General features: G+C 45.1%; 1 protein-coding gene across 2 annotated transcripts in view; it reads left to right on the top strand.

The window, feature by feature from the left end:
• The first annotated feature begins 246 nt into the window (after window positions 1-246).
• The window catches only part of LOC144682609 (interleukin-13 receptor subunit alpha-1-like), a 54642-nt gene continuing 32425 nt past the window's right edge, over window positions 247-22463 (top strand). Inside the window, exons 1-2 of one of the 2 annotated variants that reach the window (XM_078545102.1) lie at window positions 247-392; window positions 5560-5687. In XM_078545102.1, the coding sequence (XP_078401228.1) occupies window positions 5597-5687 (91 nt within the window). In that variant the 5' untranslated portion in view covers window positions 247-392; window positions 5560-5596. The other variant, XM_078545101.1, reaches the window with a different exon arrangement.

Raw genomic sequence — 22463 nt, 5'->3', positions numbered from 1 at the left:
GGCCTGCGGTTAGCTGAGTGAACATTTCGAGGATTGCAATTTATATGCCCTATCTTACAGTAATGCACCTCAAACATGATTCGCAGGATCTTATGAATTCCCTCTCCTACAAAGAAAGTCAAACAAAGCAGGGTGGTGGTTGAATAAATCTGCAGCCTTTGTTGATTCACACTTTTGCCTGTCCCTACAAGTTTACCAGTAACTTACCACATGAGTGTACGTTGAGTCATTAGGCTGTTGTTGCGCAACTTTTTTGTGTGTGTGTTCGCCTGGGTTGTGAGTTTATTTTTTTTGGGGGGGAATTCACTTTTTACCTGCAGAGTACAGAACTGTCGAAATTAAACCCCTCGGATCAGTCGGTATTGTGGAGCACCAGCAAGAGATCCCACCAGGTATGTGCCGGGGAACCCGCCAGTAAGCATGATCTTGGAGAGGGGAAATCACACACTGATGATTTCTCTCTCTCTCTCTCTCTCCCCTCTCTCGCCTATGTGGACGACTTATTTTTGTATGCGCCCTTAAACCGGGGGACTCAAGGCGCTTTGGAAATGTGAACTCTTGGTTCTGTGGTTGGATGATCGTCTAGCAACTGAAGCAGAGTTTTGGACCCAATCCCTTAATCCTCAGGATCTGCCCAGGATGTTGTAGCTGAAGGTTTTCTGTTACACTGTTACTGGAATATTCTAATACTGGTATTTCTATCATTTATATGAATATTTTTTAGTTTTATTAGCATCTCTGATATGGTATTGGTATATCTGATACTGGGATGAATATTTCTTATTTAGTATTTCAGATACTAGAATTGATATTGGTAATTCTTGCCGTTAAAGCTGATTTATATAGTCTTTTTTCTGATAATCACCATAACTGATCTTTTTCATGGAAAAACTAATAGAAGTAAGGAATGTTGTCCGTCAAATCCCAATTTCAATCTAGCAAAGATAAGCTTTTGGCTTATCGAGCTTAATTTACCCCTTTGTTGCATCGAGGGAATACTGCAACTTTCAAGCACCAGAAGGTAGGAGAAATGTTCCAGAGACTCTGTGCCCCCTTTGCACTGCCGCAGGACACCCTGACGCTTCGCCTGAGTGCCGGGAGCGCACCGGTGCCCGCAATGGGTGCGGGCTAATGGTTTGCCAATGATACGAGTTGGGATGGGATGGGGTGTGCGTGGCCCTGCCGCCTCATTTCCCTCTCCAGCTACTGGCGTTTTGAAGGGTGGGTGGGAGAGGTTGGAAACTGGACTCTATACCCATCAGATGTGGGCAGATAGCAAATCACGAGAGGCTAAAAGAAAAAAAAAGCGTAAGAAATGTTTCATGGACACCCTTGGATCTTTTGGACGTTTGGCTGCTGTTTTTGGGACAAGTTGGGTTGCCCCTCATACCGATGCAAATATTTCTATGTACAGTGTTCACCCGGAGCAGCCTTGTAATTGAAGTGCAGTGAGAGTACATAAGAACATAAAAAAATAGGAAAAGGAGTGGGCCATATCCTCCACCATTCAATAAGATCATGGATGAACTCCTACCTCAACTCCACTGTCCTGCCATATCCTGATATCCCTTGATTTCCGTAGTGCCCTAAAGTCTATCGATCACAGTCTTGAATATCCTCGACTGAGCTTCCATAGCCCTCTGAGGCTAGGGGAATCCCAAAGAATCCCATCTCTCTCAGTGAAGAAGTTCCTCCTCATCTCAGTTCCAAATGGCCGATGCCTTATCTTGAGTTGAAAATGATCAGCTGCACATTTAGTTCCCTCATCTAAATCATTAATATATATTGGGAATAGCTGGGGTCCCAGCACCGATCCCTGTGGTGCCCCACTAGTCACTGCCTGCCATTTGCAGGTGACACAAAGCTGGTTGGGAGGGTGAGCTGTGAGGAAGATGCAGAGATGCTTCAGTGTGATTTGGACAAACTGAGTGAGTGGGCAAATGCATGGCAGATGCAGTATAATGTGGATAAATGTGAGGTTATCCATTTTGGTAGCAAAAACAGGAAGGCAGATTATTACCTGAATGGCTATAAATAGAGAGAGGGGGATGCGCAAGGAGACCTGGGTGTCCTTGTACACCAGTCGCTGAAGGTAAGCATGCAGGTACAGCAGGCGGTAGAGTAGGCAAATGGTATGTTGGCCTTCATAGCCAGAGGATTCGAGTACAGGAACAGGGATGTCTTGCTGCAATTGTACATGGCCTTGGTGAGACCACACATAGAATATTGTGCGCAGTTTTGGTCTCCTTATCTGAGGAAGGACGTTCTTGCTATAGAGGGAGTGCAGCAAAGGTTTACCCGACTGATTCCTGGGATGGCGGGACTGACATATGAGGAGAGATTGAGTCAGCTAAGATTATATTCGTTGGAGTTCAGAAGATTGAGCGGGGATCTCATAGAAACCTATAAAATTCTAACAGGACTAGACAGATGCAGGAAGGATGTTCCCGATGGTGGGGGAGTCCAGAACCAGGGGTCTCAGTCTGAGGATATGGCGTAGACTATTTAGGACTGAGATGATGAGAAATGTCTTCACCCAGAGAGTGGTGAGCCTGTGGAATTCGCTACCACAGAAAGTAGTTGAGGCCAAAACATTGTATGTTTTCAGGAAGGAGTTAGATATAGCTCTTGGGGCGAAAGGGATCAAGAGATGTGGGGAGAAAGCGGGAGCAGGCTATTGAGTTGGATGATCAGCCATGATCATAATGATTGGCGGAGCAGGTTCGAAGGGCCGAATGGCCTACTCCTGCTCCTAGTTTCTATGTTTCTGTGGTGGTTTTGTTTTAATGTTTGAAAAAACAAGTGTACCCATCCCCACTTTCAAAACATGGACAATTTATGAAATGGGTTCAGCGCTCTGGTGTGAGAAATTGCAATGTAGCAATTTAACTGCGATTAATCTTCATGACAACTGTCGTTTAATAACAGATCCAAAGCCAAACTTAAAATGTTCCCAGGATATCCACTGGAATTCTTTGGGACTTTTTCAACTCTTTTTTTTAACCTTTAGATTATAAATAGAGATTATAAGTCACGTTGACACAATACTAACAGAAATATTTAATGATCCAATAGGTAGAAATCTATACTCAACTCTACTAAAGCCGTATAACCAGCCACTTAAAGGGCAATCCCCTTAAAGGACACATTTGCATACAGTAAAAAGACTTCTCCTTTAATTTCTCCCAGTTGGTTGCATGTTTACAATGACATCATTGCCTCGCTAAAAATTCTATTGCCTAGTAAGTCTTGGTTTTAAAATAGAAACACGCCACATCACAAGTATCACAAATAGGTTCTTCTGTAATTTGTACATGATTGAGCCTCTATCAATGTCAGAGCTCTGCTGTTCCTCAATTGTATTAAGGGATATGGAACCAAGGTAGGTAAATGGAGTAAAGAAACAAGTCCACCATGGCCTATTTGAATGGCAGAACAGACTTGAGGGGCTGAATGTCTATGCCTATTCTTGTGTTCCTATGTACATACCAGAGGGATAAATATCCACAGTGGCTCTGATGATCACCTCACTGTGCCTTCATTGGAAGACCCATGAAAATCCTGGGAAAATATTGCTTAAACCATTATTCTGGGATTTCCCGGGCTGTTTACTGCAGTCAGGAGAGCCCCTGCAGAAACTCAATTTTATAATGTTCACAGTACCAAGCTGTGCGACTCGATAATCAGCGTACTGGAAGAAACCCACACTGAGGTGGTTTCAATCAATGTAACTCAGTTAATGTGCCATTGTGAAGGGAAGTTGGCATAAATATTAGGCTGTACATGGCGACATAGTAATGCATAGTACCATCTGGAGAGACGCACTAAATAAAAAACATCATAGCCCACAGTACCTCTCATACAAGTACTCGATCATTTTTCCCCCCAGGTATTTAAAAGACTCTCTTTCTTGAATTTGCTGGTGTAGTCACCCTATTGAATACTTTCACTACCCCTGCATAAAATTGTTAAAACTAAAGTTTGAGGTGATCGTTGTAAACCTGTTAAAAATACTGGGTGGAACCAGCCCAGATTTGCATTAAGTGCCGGAGCGGGTGGGTAAGACGACGTTTTACCCACCAGCCATGATGGTGGGTTTTCACGCTCTATCGTCCAAAACTCGCCACGTTATTTATGCCTTCTTGGGAAACACGCCATTTCCATGGCGGACGGGCTCCTAGTCGCCTGCCACGCCATCACCTCGCTGCTTCATCACGCCAGGCACCATGTTTAAAGTACAGCCGCGCTCAGTGCTTTCAGCCCAGGACTGCAAGCAAAGATGTCATGGTCCTGAAAGGCAAGAAGGCTTCAGCCCTCAGGCGTTCGTTGGATGCCATGGAGGCCCGCTGCAATGTCCTCTATCCCCTCTCTGGCCGCAGGAGGGGCAGCAACATTACCACTTGGTAGGCGATGGCAGTGGCGATCAGCGCCAATGCTGTACAGAAGAGGTTGGCCATCCAATGCAGATAGAGGATGAATGATCTCATCCGTGCAGCCAGGGTAAGGCAACCATCTCATCACTCTCAACTCACACACTTTAAGCCCATCACACATTCACTAGCATCTCAGCTCAAGGGACATCACCACCCTTTCTCACACACATACCTCACATGTCCATCTGGCTTCATATCCTCTGGAGACTGCCTCCTCAGGCATCACCATCTTGAGGTTACATATACAGATGAACATGTATCCCCCCACACACACCTTGGGGTACCCTCCTTCCCCGGTACAGCCCTTGCCCTGCAGCCTCTTTCCTTGCTCTATTGCCCAAGGTGCCTGTCATAGTTTGCGCTAGACATTCTCTTGTGTTCAGTGTGGGTTTTTACTCCCATAACTGACCCTCCCATCACATTTTCCAATCAAGTTAATTTATGAAATAACCTGGGGCAGCTTTGTTCTCATTCTGGGAATGTGACAAAGCTGGCAAGGCCAACATTTATTGCCCATCCCTGTTTTGCTCTTGAGAAGGTGACGGTGTCAAGTAAACTTGGGTGTTGTTGCAACTGCACCCAGGTAGTGCATCACACACCTGACTTGTGGCTTACAGGTGATGGTGGGGCTACGGCAAAACAGTACATGAGCCACTCGCCACAGAATGTCCAGCCTCTGACTTGCTCTAGCCACCATGGGATTTATGTGGCTGGTCCAGTTGAGTTTCTGAGCCAGATTGTAACAGGCTTTTTCTGGATGTTGACAATTGAAATATCTCACACGTACCTGAATACACTGAGAGAGTGTGTCTGCGTGTTTGTGTGTGTGTGTGCATGTGACAGTGACAAGAGCACGAGAAAGAGAGAGAGCCTTCTCTCAATCCCCTGTTTCAAGTCTCTGAAATTGGATGTTCGGCTAACCAGGCTGGCACTATCCTTTGATGTGTGAGGATTGATCGCCCATTACAGAAATGACCTTATTTTCTTTTCCATGGTCGGGCACAGAAATAAATGGAAATGAAACTTTTCAAATTGAACATATTAAACATTTCAAAGAGTTCAGCAGGAAGGTAGAAGTAAGAAATTGTTACAAAACATTTTAATGTATACATCCACCATTCCTTAGGTTGTGCTGGGATCACGAGTGATTATATTTGCTGTCCATGATGCTGCGTGCTCCATCTTTCCTGATAATGGCCATTCTTTGGACAGTTGCTATGAATGGAGCTTCTCTTACTTCCTCTCAAGACCTGTGTAAGTAATTTCAACATTCTAAAATCAGAATAATCTGAGATAAATAATTGTAATTTAATTTTAAATCTTTAATCCTGGACACAAAATCACCTCAACACCTTCATTCCTGTAGACCAGCTCAAGCCCATTGAAAGTTGGGTCACCGATAATGTCTTGCTGTTGGCTAGGGAATTGTATGTGCTATGCTGTTAAAATTTTGGTTTTGGTTATCTGCGCTAGCTTTGAATGGCGCTCTGTGCTCATCAAGGTGAGAGGCGTTGGCTTTGGGAAGTGAAACGAGAACCATTCAGCAAGTATATCATTGGAATCAAGAACTCCCATGTCAAGCACAGCTCACAGACAACTATTAAATAAAGCTCCTTCTAATCGGCCACTGCTGTAGAAGAGTAACTGTTGTGGTCCCTTTGACAAACGGACCGCAGGAGTCCTCAGGTACAGGTCACGATCGTTTATTCGAGCAATGGCAAGGAGAGAACCATCCCAATGCAGCTTGAGATAGCATCCTGCTAAACAGCAATTGTTCACCATATTTATACATTATTGATCACGTACAAGAACAGTTTCCAGATTCCGATCTCGTCAACATATATAGGTTTACATTAAACAGACATCTCTCTAGTAACAAAGGTACAAAGGTACAGGCATCACCCGTCCCTACTTTCACCCCCGGCGGAGACCTTCCCTCCCATCTCAACTAGGACCATCTGTTCTTTCCCTATCTGCTATAAACATACCCAATCTTCGTTGTTTTTCAACCTAAGGCTCCGGTCTGACTCCTAAGATACCCAATCTATCTTATTTGCATTCCTCTCTGTTCGGCCTGGCCTTGCTGATGGTCACAGGCTGACAGGGTGTGCAAGGTTCAGATTCCTCTCTGTCCAGCCTGGCCTTTAACTGTACTTGCAGGCACTGGATGCTTGGATATTTTAAGTAGTCCATTCCCTTTCAATAAGTTCTTAATGTGCCCCTATATTCCCCCCTAACAGTACCCCCTTTTGGCCCTTGACCTAGCCCAAGGTAGCTAACTACAGTGGTGCTGTCCGTCCTCTTTACGCACCGCCACCCACTGACACTAGCTAGGTATCCAGCTCTGGTACGTAAAAAGTACTGGTCAGACCATCTGTATCATCTGGTCCGACCATCTGTATCATCTGGTCCTTTAATTTAAACCTCTGACTTGCCAAATTCCTTCTCCTCCTGTTAAGACTCCCCCAGCTCCACATTTTTTGCCCTGCTTGGGTGGCCCTAAGACGCATTAGAATATTGGGCTGTCCCCTGTCTCTTAAATTACTTTTGTGATTGATGTTTTTTTTTAAGTTCAGTTCATCCTTTCCACCATCCCCGAGCTCTGTGGCTGGTAGGGAATGTGGCTGGTAGGGAATGTGGAATTTCTGTTTATATTTAAATTTATACATTTCTTTAATGACTCTTCCTGTGAAATGAGCTCCCTGATCTGAATCCACCTGGATAGGCACCCTCCACTCCTTCCAGTCTACTGTCTCCTGCTGCTGCCCCACGTCGGACCTCAATTCCTTAAACTGCCTACACAACTCTATAGTGCACCTTCTTATCCTATCTTTCAATGGCTCAGTATCTTCACTTCCAGTGACAGTTCTCTCTGGGAGCTGCTTAACTGTCTGTCATCATAGTGTTAATCCTGTGGTCCTACTTTTTGTACTGATTAATACAATCAGTAATACATCTATTTAGCCTTTTTCCAGCTTTCCCTTTACCTATATCCATCTTGTGGTAAATTATTGTTAAGTATTATTTCTCCTTACATTTCAATTTCTGAACTACAGATTCCACATAGTTTTACCTCTAAGTTTTTTTCCCCCCTGACCATGATCATCCTAAGGTTCTCTTGATGTCAGTTTCTCTATTGTCTTAATCGTTTATAATGTTTCCTTGCTCTTTAGGCCATATTAACTATTCCGTGTCAACGAGGTTCTCTGTCTCTGGATCTTTGCTTATTTCCCCCTGTGCGTTTCCAATGTCTCAATTGATGACCAGATTATCAAATTCAGTTCCCTTAAAACAGTTCGTATACAGTGTCCTCTTTCCCTAACACATTCTCCTATTTGCCTCATAACATTTTACACATGCAACAGCTACCATCTTATCTTGTCCAGGTTGCCTGGAGAGACTTAAAAATAAATAAAATATTCACATAACAATTTTAAAAACAGAAATCAGGCATTGACACGTTCCTTATCTTCTTCTCAAACAACATTTTATTGTCTCAAAGGTAACCCACTAAATTGTGTCTGACCCGTTTCTTTTAGAATTATCCCAGGTTCATTAACTCAGCCAAAAATTGGATTTCTGCCAAACTTTGTCAAGGTCTTGAGCTTAGCTTCATATTTTGGGAACAGACTTACAAATACAAAAGCATGCAGCATTTGAATTAGTGCCAATTGCTGTCAAACCCTTTAAAGTGAAAATTCCCTTTTGAGAACCTTATCAGGAACCAAACCTCAAAATTTTAAAATTTGTAAGAAATGTAATTTACACTATCAAAATTAAAACAATCTCTTTCTTATGTGTATTGATTTGTATCCAAGTTATAATTCCCATATGTTTATCAACACATTCTTTATCTTAGATAGCATCCTAGTGATTCATAAGTAATCTTCTAAACTACACTGTACTTTACACCTCAAGCCTTATCCCAACTTCAAATAACAGTGCTGTTGGGATGCAGATTGCTTTTCATATTTAATTCATCTCTTCAAAATAAACCCCTTTTTCTCCATTGGAACCACCTAGGCCGTGTGTTTATGCCTTTTGGTGTTCCTAGAATCCCTTGAACTTCAGGTAATTTTTCCCCTCAGAATTTTGGAATACTAACTCGTATGAGTTAATGTAATTTGTATGTACCAATCCCAATCAGCTTGGAAGCTGGTGATACTAGTCTGCAAGGGGGTGGTACAAAGGTTGGTTCATCTAACCCTGTTTAACGACTTAAAACTCATATTCCAAACTAAACTTCAATAGCAGTGAGGGAAATAAAGGGATCTTGAAGACTCCATCGATAGGGACAATCAAACTGACAAAAGCTCACATTTCCCCAGCTCCTGCCTATCAGTGCTTATTAACTCCCTAGGGGTACCCCACTTTTCTCTCTCTCTCGCTCTCTCTTCAGCACAAGCAGCTCTTGTAACTTAGATCAATTCATTTTTTTAAGTTACAGAAAATTCAGTAGCAGACCTTTCGGGTCCCAATCATCCTTCCACATTTACAGGAAAATCTCGTCATCCTGCATGGGACATTATACACCCCCAATTCATCTCTCCCTCCCCCAAAGCTTCCTTAAATGCCTCCTCAAAGTCCCTGTGCAGGGCTGTCCCCTTCTCCTGATCTGGGACGTTCCCAGGTTTCGCCCAGTCTCCACTTCTAGACTGCAGGGGTAATCTTCCCCAGATATCCCCTGGGCATTTAGCCTTCACCAGTATATGGGTAGCAAGGGGGTGCATTGCATGGAAATCTTGCATTTCCCGCAGTTTGGTCCAAAAATCTGGGTTGTTGTGCCAAGTTTTAAGTCTCAGCAGTTCTTTAAGCAAAACCTGCTTCTCCCCCGGGCTAATTGGTACCTGCTTAACTTTCTCCGTAACCCTCTCAATCCCCTCATCCTCCCCCTATTTCTCAGCCCCCTTTCTCTCTTCAGTTTTTATTCACCTATCCTGACTTTACTTTTCCTAACAGTTACTGCCATAGGGGCCATGGGATTCAACGGGCACAGTGGGGGCGGTTGGTTCCTATGAGGGTGGTTTTGTCCCAACTCCAACATAGGTTTCACCTTCGGAGCTCTCCTCCTCTTAATCAGTATCACTACAAGCTGCTGCCACCACTGCTCTGATCTGTCCTGGATCTGACTTTGTCTCTCTCTCACTAATCGACTGGAACTTAGTATTAATCCGTCTACACGCAGGTACAAAATAATAATAACCATCACCCCTTTCTTTTCCTTATCCTTTTTCTGCTCTATTCACCACTGTTTTTGTTCTCCGGGGGTTCCCTGTGGGTTCCACCCCTCCTTCTGCAGTTTTGTGATTAGTTTTGACTGTTGTTCCGCGATGAACCTCGTAATGGAATCCGCGGTTCCCCAGTCGAGTTCCATAGCACTGACCTGTTTCCCTGACAACAATCTGTTCTTATTCCCATCTATCTCTGCGCGGTACGTTCGCACGGCCCTAACAACTTAATTTCTTGTGGTATGTGCGGTTTCACTTATTTCACTGGGGTCTGGCCTTCCTGCGCGGCTTCGGCTAAGGTTATATTCCAAACCGTAACCCGCCAGCACGGCTCCGCCTCTTAACTGGGGTCTGGCCTTCCTGCGCGGCTTCGCCTCCTATCTCCTGTCTTGAGTCCTCCTCCCGATTCTTTGAGACTTGACCGGACCGTTCTCGGGTAGGCTTGCTGCACTAACTACGGGTGGTAAATAAATATACTCACCCACTCTGCAGAGCCATCCCGAGGGTCCAATCCAAATATCCTGCCGACTACGCCAAACTGTTGGGGTCACTTTGACAAACGGACCACAGGAGTCTCAGGTACAGGTCACGATCGTTTATTCGAGCAATTGCAAGGAGAGAACCATCCCAATGCAGCTTGAGATAGCACCCTGCTAAACAACAATTGTTCACCATATTTATACATTATTGATCACGTACAAGAACAGTTTCCAGATTCCGATCTCGTCAACATATAGATTTACATTAAACAGATATCTCTCTAGTAACAAAGGTACCAAGGTACAGGCATCATCCCTCCCTACTTTCACCCCCGGTGGAGACCTTCCCTCCCATCTCAACTAGGACCATCTGTTCTTTCCCTATCTGCTATAAACAGACCCAACTTGGTTGTTTTTCAACCTAAGGCTCCGGTCTGACTCCTAAGACACCCAATCTATCATATTTGCATTCCTCTCTGTTCGGCCTGGCCTTGCTGATGGTCACAGGCTCTGAGGGTGTCCAAGCTTCAGATTCCTCTCAATCCAGCCTGGCCTTTAACTGTACTTGCAGGCACTGGATGCTTGGATATTTTAAGTAGTCCATTCCCTTTCAATAAGTTCTTAATGTACCCCTATATTCCCCGCTAACAGTCACCATACCCTGCCAATGCAATTTTCTCCATTTCCCATGTGCTTTTGGACCTCTGAATGAATTGCTAATTAAACATTGCATTGCAAACAGTTTTACCAGTGGATCAACTCCTGCTGGGTTAAAACTGCCCAAACTCAATTCCCATTGTGCCCTCACAGCCACGGGGAAAACCATTAGCCAAGGCCGGATTTGATCCCACAGCTGAGTTGTGAAAGGAAACTGCACCAACTCGCACTGCCATCTACAGCTGGAATTTTGAGGGGTGGTGGGGGAAGGGATTGGGGGTGGATGAGCCTAGAATTTCCCACTAGCGACCGGCGTGCCAGTTTGCCAGAAGGGTTCTGGCCCAGGGCCATTTTGTATAAGGCCAGGTCAGGGTTTGGGGGTGGGGTGGGGGGGGTGGGGTCCGGGGGGCGGATTGGGGGTGTGAGGTGGGTGCGAGATGGCTGCACATAATTCATTCGGCCAGTTAAGAGGTCTTCAAATTTCCAGCCAGAAGGCAGGCATCCCACTGCAACTAAGCGCAGCCAGTTAAACAAGGCTTTCTCCTGGCAGGGGTTGAGGAGAAAGTGGGGTGGGAATCACGCTACATTCCTCTAGGACCCCCCCACCCATTCCATTCCCATGATGGTCATCAGGCCACAGCTGTGGCTCCTGGCCACCCAGTGGAAGAGCTATCCCTTAGTGATTGTGCCTGGCAACTATGTCCTTTTTCAATTTCATTTTTAAAAAATTCTTTCCTGGGATGTGGGCATCGCTGGCCGGGCCAGCATTTATTGCCCATCCCTAATTGCCCCTTGAGAAGGTGGTGGTGAACTGCCTTCTTGAACTGCTGCAGTCCCATGTGGTGTAGGTAAACCCACAGTGCTGTTAGGGAGGGAGTTCCAGGATGTTGACCCAGCGACAGTGAAGGAACGGCGATATATTTCCAAGTCAGGATGGTGAGTGGCTGGGAGGGGAACTTGGAGGTGGTGGCGTTCCCATGCATCTGCTGCCCTTGTTATTCTAGGTGGTAGAGGTTGCGGGTTTGGAAGGTGTTGTCGAAGAAGTCTTGGCAAGTTACTGGAGTGCATTTGGTAGGTGGTACGCAGCTCTGCCACCGTGTGCCAGTGATGGTGGGAGTGAATGTTTAAGGTGGTGGACGGGGTGCTGATCAAGCGGAATGTTTTGTCCTGGATGATGTCGAGTTTCTTGTTGTGCAGACAGTGCTGCCACCTTGAGGCATCCCTTCTGTCTATCCCGATGTAGGAATAGGCAGCTCCCCCCTTGGTGGGTGGTGCAGCTGACATGCCATTGTTGGAAGGTCTCCTATTGGCCCTCCAATATTGGGGCCCCGCTCTGCCATCCTTAAGAGGACGGCGAGCGCGCTCTCTGCCAATCATTGGCCAATCCTGCAAAACCCGTCGTCACATGACTGCTGCTGACAGGCTCGGGGTCATGACCCGCGTTTTCTTCTGACGTTGGGGTTCCAGCCCATGGTCTCTTGACTTTTCTAAAGTTAAAACAGTTTAAGGTACTGGTCACTGATGGATGGAAGTCTTGCATTTATATCATGCACTATCAATTCCATCAATAACATCTCAAAATCCTTCATATAGAGCGAATTAGTTTGAAATGCAATGGCTCCTGTCTTATGGGCAAATCCACTGTGGACGAAGAGAGATAAATAATCAGTTGCATCTGTATTGGTCGGGACCGTTTAAGGAAGGACATGGAAGGATCTCCTGACATTCACCTCAACAGACAGAAGACCCTAATTTTAACATATCACAGAATCACAGAATCACACAGTGCAGAAGAGGCCCTTTGGCCCATCGAGTCTGACCGACACGTGAGAAACACCTAGCCTACCTACCTAATCCCATTTACCAGCATTTGGCCCATAGCCTTGAATGTTATGACGTGCCAAGTGCTCATCCAGGTACAACTTAAAGGATGTGAGGCAACCCGCCTCCACCACCCTCCCAGGCAGTGCATTCCAGACCGTCACCACCCTCTGGGTAAAAAATTTTTTCCTCATATCCCCCCTAAACCTCCTGCCCCTCACATTGAACTTATGTCCCCTTCTGACTGACCCTTCAACGAAGGGGAACAGCTGCTCCCTATCCACCCTGTCTATGCCCCTCATAACCTTGTACACCTCGATCAGGTCGCCCCTCAGTCTTCTCTGCTCCAACAAAAACAACCCAAGTCTATCCAACCTCTCTTCATAACTTAAATGCTTCATTCCAGGCAACATCCTGGTGAATCTCCTCTGCACCCCCTCCAGTGCAATTACATCCTTCCTACAATGTGGCGACCAGAACTGCACACAGTACTCCAGCTGTGGCCTAACCAAGGTTCTATACTCCAACATGACCTCCCTACTTTTGTAATCTATGCCTCGATTGATAAAGGCAAGTGTCCCATATGCCTTTTTCACCACCCCTCTGACATGCCCCTCCGCCTTCAGGGATCTATTGACACACACGCCAAGGTCTCTTTGTTCCTCAGAACTTTCTAGTTCATTGAATACTTCCTTGTCAAATTACTCCTTCCAAAGTGTATCAGCTCACACTTTTCAGGGTTAAATTCCATCTGCCACTTATCTGCCCATTTGACCATCCCATCTATATCTTCCTGTAGCCTGAGACACTCAACCTCACTGTTAACCACCTGGTCAATCTTTGTGTCATCCGCAAACTTACTAATCCTACCCCCCACATAGTCATCTATGTCATTTATATAAATGAGAAATAATAGGGGACCCAGCACAGATCCCTGTGGTACACCACTGGACACTGGCTTCCAGTCACTAAAGCATCCTTCTGTACTCAACCTCTGTCTCCTACAACTAAGCCAATTTTGGATCCACCTTATCAAATTACCCTGTATCCCATGTGCATTTGCCTTCTTTATAAGTCTCCCATGTGGGACCTTGCCAAAGGCTTTGCTGAAATCCATATAAACTACATCAACTGCACTACCCTCATCTACACACCTGGTCACCTCCTCAAAAAATTCAATCAAATTTGTTAGGCATGACCTCCCTCTGACAAAGCCATGCTGACTATCCCTGATCAAACCTTGCCTCTCCAAGTGGAGATAGATTCTCTCCTTCAGAATTTTCTCCAATAGTTTCCCTACCGCTGACGTGAGACTCACTGGCCTGTAGTTCCCTGGCTTATCTCTACAACCCTTCTTAAATAGTGGAACCACATTAGCTATTCTCCAGTCCTTTGGAACCTCACCCGTGGCCAGAGAGGAATTAAAAATTTGGGTCAGAGCCCCTGCGATCTCCTCCCTTGCCTCCCTCAACAGTCTGAGACACAAATCATCCGGACCTGGAGGTTTATCCACTTTTAAGCCTGCCAACACCTCCAATACCTTGTCACTGCCTATATCAATTTGCTTAGGAACCTCGCAGTCTCTCTCCCCGAGTTCCATACCTTCACCCTCATTCTCTTAGGAGAAGACAGATGTGAAGTATTCATTTAACAATCTACCGATGTCATCTGGCTCCACCCATAGATTGCCCCTTGGTTCTTTATGGGCCCTACTCTTTCCCTGGTTATCCTCTTCCCATTGATATATTTATAGAATATTTTGGGATTTTCCCTACTTTTACCAGCCAGAGCTTTCTCATATCCCCTCTTTGCTCTCCTAATTGCTTTCTTAAGCTCCACCCTGCACATTCTGTACTCCACTAATGCCTCCGCTGATTTGCTTCTCTTGTACCTGCTAAAAGCCTCTCTTTTCCTTCTCTTCATAACCTGAATATCTCTGGTCATCCATGGTTCTCTGGGCTTGTTCCTCCTTCCTATCACCCTAGAGGGAACATGTTGAGTCTGTACCCTCCCCATTTCCTTTTTGAACACCCCCCACTGCTCCTCTGTAGATTTCCCCACAAGTAGCTGTTCCCAGTCTACCTTGGCCAGATCCTGCCTTATTTTACTAAAATCCACTCTCCCTCAGTCCAAAACATTTTTTTGCAACTTGTCTATTTCTTTGTCCATAACAAACTTAAACTGTACCATAACTTGAAGAACATCAACATCAGTGCTGCTTTGGAATTTTATCCTAGAATATACACTCTTGAGGGGCTGATACTTCTCCAGAAGCAACTTTGTTGGCTCAGGAACATTCGCAGGCTGAGAGACGGATGCCATTCCCAAGGATTGTCTGTATGGTGAGGTGGCCAGAGTCAGAAAATCCAGCAAGACACCAAAGCTCTGCTTCAAGGATGACATCAATTTTCACGCTTGGGATGCATGAGCTGGTGACAGAGGGAAATGGTGACATTGGGCAGAATCATCCTAGATTTGCCCTAAGTGCAGTAGCGGGCAGGAAAAAAATCGACATTTTACCCGTCGGCCGCAATGGCAGCTTCTCACACCATATCATCCCAAACCCGCCACACTAATTATACATTCCCTGGATACACGCCATTTCCGTGGCAGACGGGCTCCGATTCGCCTGCCATGCCGTCACCTCGCTGCTTCATCACACCTGGCACCACATTTAAAGTACAACCGCGCTCAGTGCTTCCAGCCCAGGACTGCAGTAAACATGACATGGCCCCAAAAGGCAAGAAGATTGCAGCCCCTCGAGCGCCTTTTGGATGCCATGGAGGCCCACTGTGATGTCCTCTATGCCTGCTCTGGCTGCAGTAGGGGCAGCAACATTACCACTCTGACTTTGCGATGGCAGTGGTGCTCAGTGTCAATGCTGCACAGGAGAGGTTGGCCACCCAATGCAGATAGAGGATGAATGATCTCATCCATGCAGCCAGGGTATGGCAACCATCTCATCACTCTAAACTCACACACTCACAAGCCCATCACACATTCACTGGCATCTCACTCACTGCCAGCTCAAGGGACATCACCACCCATTCTCACACACACACCCTTACATGTCCATCTGGTCTCATCTCCTCTGGAGACTGTCCCCTCAGCCCTCACCATCTTGAGGGCAATTACACCGATCAACATGTGCCCCCACACGCACTCAGGAATGCCCCCCTTCCCCAGTACAGCCCTCATCCTGCAGCCTCTCCCCTTGCCTGAGGCCACTTCTCCCCCTTCACCAAGTAAGCCCTAGCCCTGCAGCCATTGCAAGACCACCCACATATGGCTGGTCTGGTAGGTAGAGACCTGCCCATGAGCCCCCCCTAAAAGTGCTGTGGCGCTGTCTCCAAAGCCTGGCGCTGATGACTGCGAGTGCTGCCCGAAGCAAGGTAGGCAAACAAACCTTGAAATCCCGAGTGAAGTGCAGCCCGCCAGGTGCATGCTTCATGTGAGCTGTTGTGAAACACATGGGCGTGTTTTCCTGCCGACGTGGGCGGACGATCCAGAGGGGTGGTGGGGTTGAATCCGGCGGGCTGGTCTAATAATGATATGCTGATGTATTACAGTTAGGTTCCTGACGTTCGACGGCGGGGAATGTGGCTTGCCATCAACGGGCTAAACGGACGGTCGTTGTTTCATCAATTGTGAAACTGATTTTTGGCCATCTTGCCCGCTAACGCCACCGCACACACCCGGCGCCAGCGGGCACGGAAAATCCCGACCATTGCCTGTGGGCCAACACGTGCCACCATGATGATCAGTTGCTACGGTAGCTTGGCAACAGGCTTGGCAAACACCAAAATCCACAACCCGCAATGGCAGCTGACAGCCACTGCACGTGTGGTACTTGAGCCAGAACCTGCCTCTCATGGGTTGGTCTCTTCAGCCATTAGCAAAAGTGTACCATACGAAGCTACCCTACGAAGCTAGATGGCAGAATGCTGCAGTACAGAGGCTTCTGGGTGTCCTTGCACCTGAATCACAAAAAGTCAGCATGCAGGTTCAGCAAGTAATTAGGAAGGCAAACAGAACTTTGGTCTTTATTGTAAGGGGGTTTGGAGTACGAAAGAATATAACGATATGGAGGGAAGTCCTGTTGTACAGGGCATTGGTGAGACCACACGAGAGCACTGTGTGAAGCTTTGGCTACCTTACCTAAGGAAGGATATACTTGCGTTGGAAACAGTTCAGAGAAGGTTCACTAGGCTGATTCCTAGGATGAAGGGGTTTGTTCGATGATAGAAGTTTGAACAGAATGGGCCTACACTCATTGGCGTTTAAAAGAATGAGTGGTGATCTTATTGAAACACAGAAGATTCTAAGGGGCTGTTGGATCCCCTACCCTGGTTTGTTGGGACTTAAGGGTCTGGTTGCATGCTTCTTTCAGGGTAACCGAGTTGGTACCATAGACAGAGGAGATCAGTAGATCGTTCTGAGAAAAATCACATTCTGTTTACTTAAAAACGGAACTCAGCAGTTACACTTGTGTGCTTACAACTCAAAACTCTGTCTTTACCCTTCAGACTCTAACTAAAGACTACTGACTACAGAGGTAGCCCCCACTACCCTGCTATTAGATGCCAAGATCATGTGATCTTTCATTACAACATTTGTCTTAAAGGTATATGACACATTAGATTACGATATCCCTTCCCCTTTACTCAGAAATACATTTTACAATTTTTTCAGAATATATTTTTCACAGAGATAAGTAATTTACCATGTCAGTCTTTCTGGGGATTTCCTTATGCATGTAGAACATCTCAGCTTTACGGCTTCTGATGTTTTATCTGGAACTTCCTTCACTAGAGTCGTCTGAGAATCAGGTTCTTTGGTAGGTACCTGCAAATCTGTTTCCTCAACTCTTTCAGGTACAGTCGACCCTTCAGACACATCTGTACTCAGTTGAGTTCTTTCAACAGGAGACATTGACTCGGTTATGAGCACTGGATGCATCACTTCTGGGTATCTTGTTTCTCCTCTTATAATCCACATGTCTCTGTGTGACTCAATCTTTCACTTTCATGTGGTAGGAAAGAGGTCCAGTTACTGCACTTGTTTCACCAAATAACCATGTTAGTCCTTCTCTAAAATTCTTCACATATACCTTCTCTCCTACATTAAACGTCCTGTCATGACTGTGCCAGTCATGTCCAGTTTTCTGACTTCCCTGTCTCCTTTCCACCTTCCCCGCCCCCAAGTTTGGCATAATTAGGCTCAATCTCGATCAGAAACGGCGTTTCATCAACGATTCCGCAGGTGTGACACCTGTTGTTGCATGAGGGGTGGTCCTATAATGGAAAAGAAAATGTGCCAATTTTGTCGCTGTAGAATCTCCAGATAATTTCTTCATACCAGATTTGAAGGTCTGAACCACTCTCTCGGCCAGTCCATTTGAAGAAGGGTGGTATGGTGAAGTTTTTACATGAGTAACACCGTTGAGGCTGATAAATCGGTGAAAATCAGTACTGATAAATACCGTTCCATTGTCTGATCTGACCATTTCCGGTAGTCTGTTGATTGTGAAACTTTGACGTAGCTTGTCAATTGTAGCAGAAGGTGCTGGTGACTTCACCTCATTTTTGTCCATCCATTTTGAGTGAGCATGGATGACAAGTGGAATTATTGTTCCCATTAAAGGTCCCACATAGCCAATGTGTAATCGCGCCCATGGCCTTCCTGGCCACTCCCAAGGGTGTAACGGAGCTGTTGGAGGTAACTTTTGCACTTGCTGACACTGCATACAACTTCTCACTAAGCTGTCTATTTTTCCATCCATTCCAGGCCACCATAAGAACATAAGAACATAAGAACTAGGAGTAGGCAATTCAGCCCCTAGAGCCTGCCCCGCCATTCATTACGATCATGGCTGATCTCATTTCGGCCTCAACTCCTATTTCTCGCCCTCTCCCCATAACCTTTCAACCCATTACTAATTAAGAACATGTCTATCTCCACTTTAAATTTATTCAGTGTCCCGGCATCCACTGCACTCTGAGGTAGTGAATTCCACAGATTCACAACGAAAGTAATTCCTCCTCATCCCTGATTTAAATCTACCACCCCTTAGCCTAAAACTATGGCCTCTTGTTCTAGAATGCCCCACAAAGGGAAACATCCTCTCCACGTCTACTTTGTCTATCCCTTTAGCATCTTATATACCTCAATTAGATTTCCTCTCAACCTTCTAAACTCTATTGAGTATAGACGTAAACTTCTCAATCTATCATCATAAGACAAGCCCTGCATTTCTGGGATCAATCTAGTGAACCTCCTCTGAACCGCCTCCAGTGCAACTACATCCTTCCTCAAGTAAGGGGACCAAAACTGTGCACAGTACTCCAGGTGCGGTCTCACCAATGCCTTGTACAGTTGCAACAACACTTCCCTATTTTTATACCCTATTCCTTTAGCAATAAATGCCAAAATTCCATTTGCCTTCCTTATTACCTGCTGTACCTGCATACTAGCTTTCAGCGATTCATGCACGAGGACACCCAGATCCCTCTGCGCTGAAGCATTCTGAAGTTTCTCTCCATTTAAATAATAAGCTGCCTTTTTATTCTTCCAACCAAAATAGATAACCTCACACTTATCCACGTTAAACTCCATCTGCCAAATTTTGGCCCATTCACCTAACCTGTCCATATCCATTTGTAAATTTCTTATTTCTTCATTGCAACTTACTTTCCCACCTATTTAGCTGTCATCTGCAAATTTAGCTATAGTACCTTCTATCCCTGAATCCAAGTCATTAATATAGATTGTAAATAGTTGGGGCCCGAGGACCGAACCCTGTGGCACTCCACTAGTTACAGCTTGCCATCCAGAAAAAGACCCATTTATCCCGACTCTTTGCTTTCTGTTGGTTAGCCAATCCTCTATCCAAGCTAATATATTGCCCTTAACATTGTGTGATCTTATCTTTTGTATTAATCTTTTGTGCGGCACCTTATCAAAGGCCTTCTGGAAGTCCAGATATACGACATCTACAGGATCCCCATTATCCACTTTGCTTGTCACATCTTCAAAGAACTCTAGCAAATTAGTCAAACACAATTTACTCTTCATAAAACCATGCTGACTCTGATGGATTGCATTTTGACTTTCCAAATGCCCCATTACTACTTCCTTAATAATGGATTCCAACAATTTCCCAATGACAGACGTTAAACTAACTGGTCTATAGTTTCCTACTTTCTGCCTTCCCCTCCTTTTTGAATAATGGCTTTATATTAGCATTTTTCCAATCCACTGGAACCTTTCCAGAATCGAGGGAATTTTGGAATATTATAGCCAATGCATCGACTATCTCCGCTGCCACTTCCTTTAAGACCCTGGAATGTAGGCCATCAGGTCCTGGGGACCTGTTACCCTTTAACCCCAATAGTTTGCTTAGTACTTTTTCTCTAGTGATGGTGATTGTTCTAAGTTCCTCCTTCTCTATATCCTCTGCTCTACCTGTTACTATTGGGGTGGTACTAGTGTCCTCCACTGTGAAAACTGAGGCAAAATATTGATTAAGCGTCACTGCCATTTCTGCGTTCCCCACTATTAACTCCCCAGTCTCGTCCTCCAAGGGACCATTATTCACTTTAGCTACTCTTTTTCCTTGTATATACTTGTAGAAGCTTTTGCTATCAGTTTTTACATTTTGTGCTAGTTTTCTTTCATAATTTACCTTTGCTCTTTTTATTATTTTTTTAGTAACCCTTTGTTGATCTTTAAAAGTTTCCCAATCTTCCAGCCTGCCACTGACCTTTGCAATTTGGTATGCCTTAGTTTTTGGCCTTTAAGTTATCTTTATCTCCCTTGCTTAGCCATGGATGCTTTTCCCCCTCTTACCATCTTTCTTCCTCATTTGGATATATTTTACTTGGGAGGAATTGAATATCTCCTTAAATATCTGCCACTGTTCATCACCTGTCCTACCTTGTAGTCTTCCTGTCCAGTCCACTGGGGCCAAATCTGCCTTCATACCTATGTAGTTACCTTTGTTTAACTCCAGAACACAAGTATGGGACTCAAGTTTCTCGCTCTCAAACTGAACTTGAAATTCTGTCATAGGTAGCTGTGTGCTATAGCCTTCATTCGGGAAATGCCTGGGTATGCACTATGTAGTTCAGTCAATAATGGCTTTTGTCCTTTTGGACGAACAATCACTTGAGCTCCCCACAATAAGATGCCTTCCTGGCTAGTTATTTCATATCTTCTCTGAAAATACAAGTTTCATTTCCTTAGATTCGTGTTCTTGTGACCAACCATGGAGAACTTATTCTTGTACTTTGGATAAGACTGGGGCTGGACTTGTCCAATCTCTGATCTGTCTAGCACAGCTTGGTGATGAATCCAGGAAGTTCAATAATAAAACAAATTCTTAAGGAATTGGAACATCCTTATCATTTACTTGCACGAGCAAATGACAAAGTGCATCAACATTTGCAATTTGACTTCCAGGTCTACGAATGAAAGTATACTCAAACGCTGCCAAGATCAACCCCCATCTTTGGATTCTTGCTGAGGCTATGGGTGGGATAGCCTTGTCTTCGCTGAAAAATCCCAGCAATGGCTTGTGGTCCCATATGATAATAAAATGGTGACCGTGTACATACTGATGAAATTTCTTGGCACCAAAGGTGATTGACAGGCCTTCGTTTTCTATCTTTGATGATCCCTTTTCCACTGTGTTAAGTGTTCTCAATACATATTCAATAGGCCATTCTAAAACAATCAAGTCAGAGGGAGTACAGCTGCATTAAGCTTCAAAGGAGTAAGGCAAGACTGGATGGCCTCTACTTTAATGCCAGGAATATTACAGGTAAAACGGACGAGTTAAGGGTGAGGATTGACACGTGGAATTGTGATACAGTAGCCATCACTGAGGTGTGGTTGAGGGAAGGGAAGGATTGGCAGCTCAACATTCTGGGATATACAATCTTCAGGCGAGACAGGGGAGGAGGTAAAATAGGAGGAGGCATTGCATTATTTGTTAAGGAGTCAGTTACTGCAGTAAGGGGAGATGATATCTTGGAGGGGGCATCGAATAAAGCTTTGTGGGTAGAGCTTAGGAATAAAAAAGGGGCAGCCATATTTTTAGCTGTTTATTAAAGACCCCCAGATAGTCAGCGGGAAATTGAGGAGCAAATATGCGCACAATTTGCGGAGGTGTGTAAAAACAATAACATAGGGTAATTATATTAGGTGATTTCAACTTTCCCAACATTAATTGGGATAGACATAGTGTTAAGGGCTTGGATGCAGTGGATTTCTTGAAATGTGTACAGGAGAACTTTTTAGGTCAATACGTAGAGGGTCCAACAAGGGATGGCGCAGTGCTGGACCTAATTCTGGGGAATGAAGCCGGACAGGTGGCTGAGGTGGTGGTGGGCGAGCATTTTAGCGATAGCGACCACAACACGGTACAGTTTAAGTTTGTTATGGACAAAGAAATCAACAAGTTGCAAAAAAATGTTTTGGAGTAGGGGAGAGTGGATTTTAGTAAAATAAGGCAGGATCTTGCCAAGGTAGACTGGGAACAGTTACTTGTGGGAAATCTACAGAGGAACAGTGAGGTGTGTTCAAAAAGGAAATGGGGAGGGTACAGACTCAACATGTTTCCTCTAGGGTGATAGGAAGGAGTAACAAGAACCATGGGTGACCAGAGATATTCAGGTTACGATGAGAAGGAAAAGAGAGGCTTTTAGGAGGTGCAAGGGAAGCAAATCAGCAGAGGCATTAGTGGAGTACAGAAAGTGCAGGGTGGAGCTTAAGAAAGCAATTAGGAGAGCAAAGAGGGGATATGATAAAGCTCTGGCTGGTAAAAGTAGGGAAAATCCCAAGAT

This window comes from Cetorhinus maximus, chromosome 7, assembly GCF_964194155.1.
Source record: "Cetorhinus maximus chromosome 7, sCetMax3.hap1.1, whole genome shotgun sequence".
NCBI classification, from domain to species: domain Eukaryota; kingdom Metazoa; phylum Chordata; class Chondrichthyes; order Lamniformes; family Cetorhinidae; genus Cetorhinus; species Cetorhinus maximus.
Note: the sequence above shows the minus strand (reverse complement) of the source record. Positions and strands in the feature narration are given on the sequence as shown.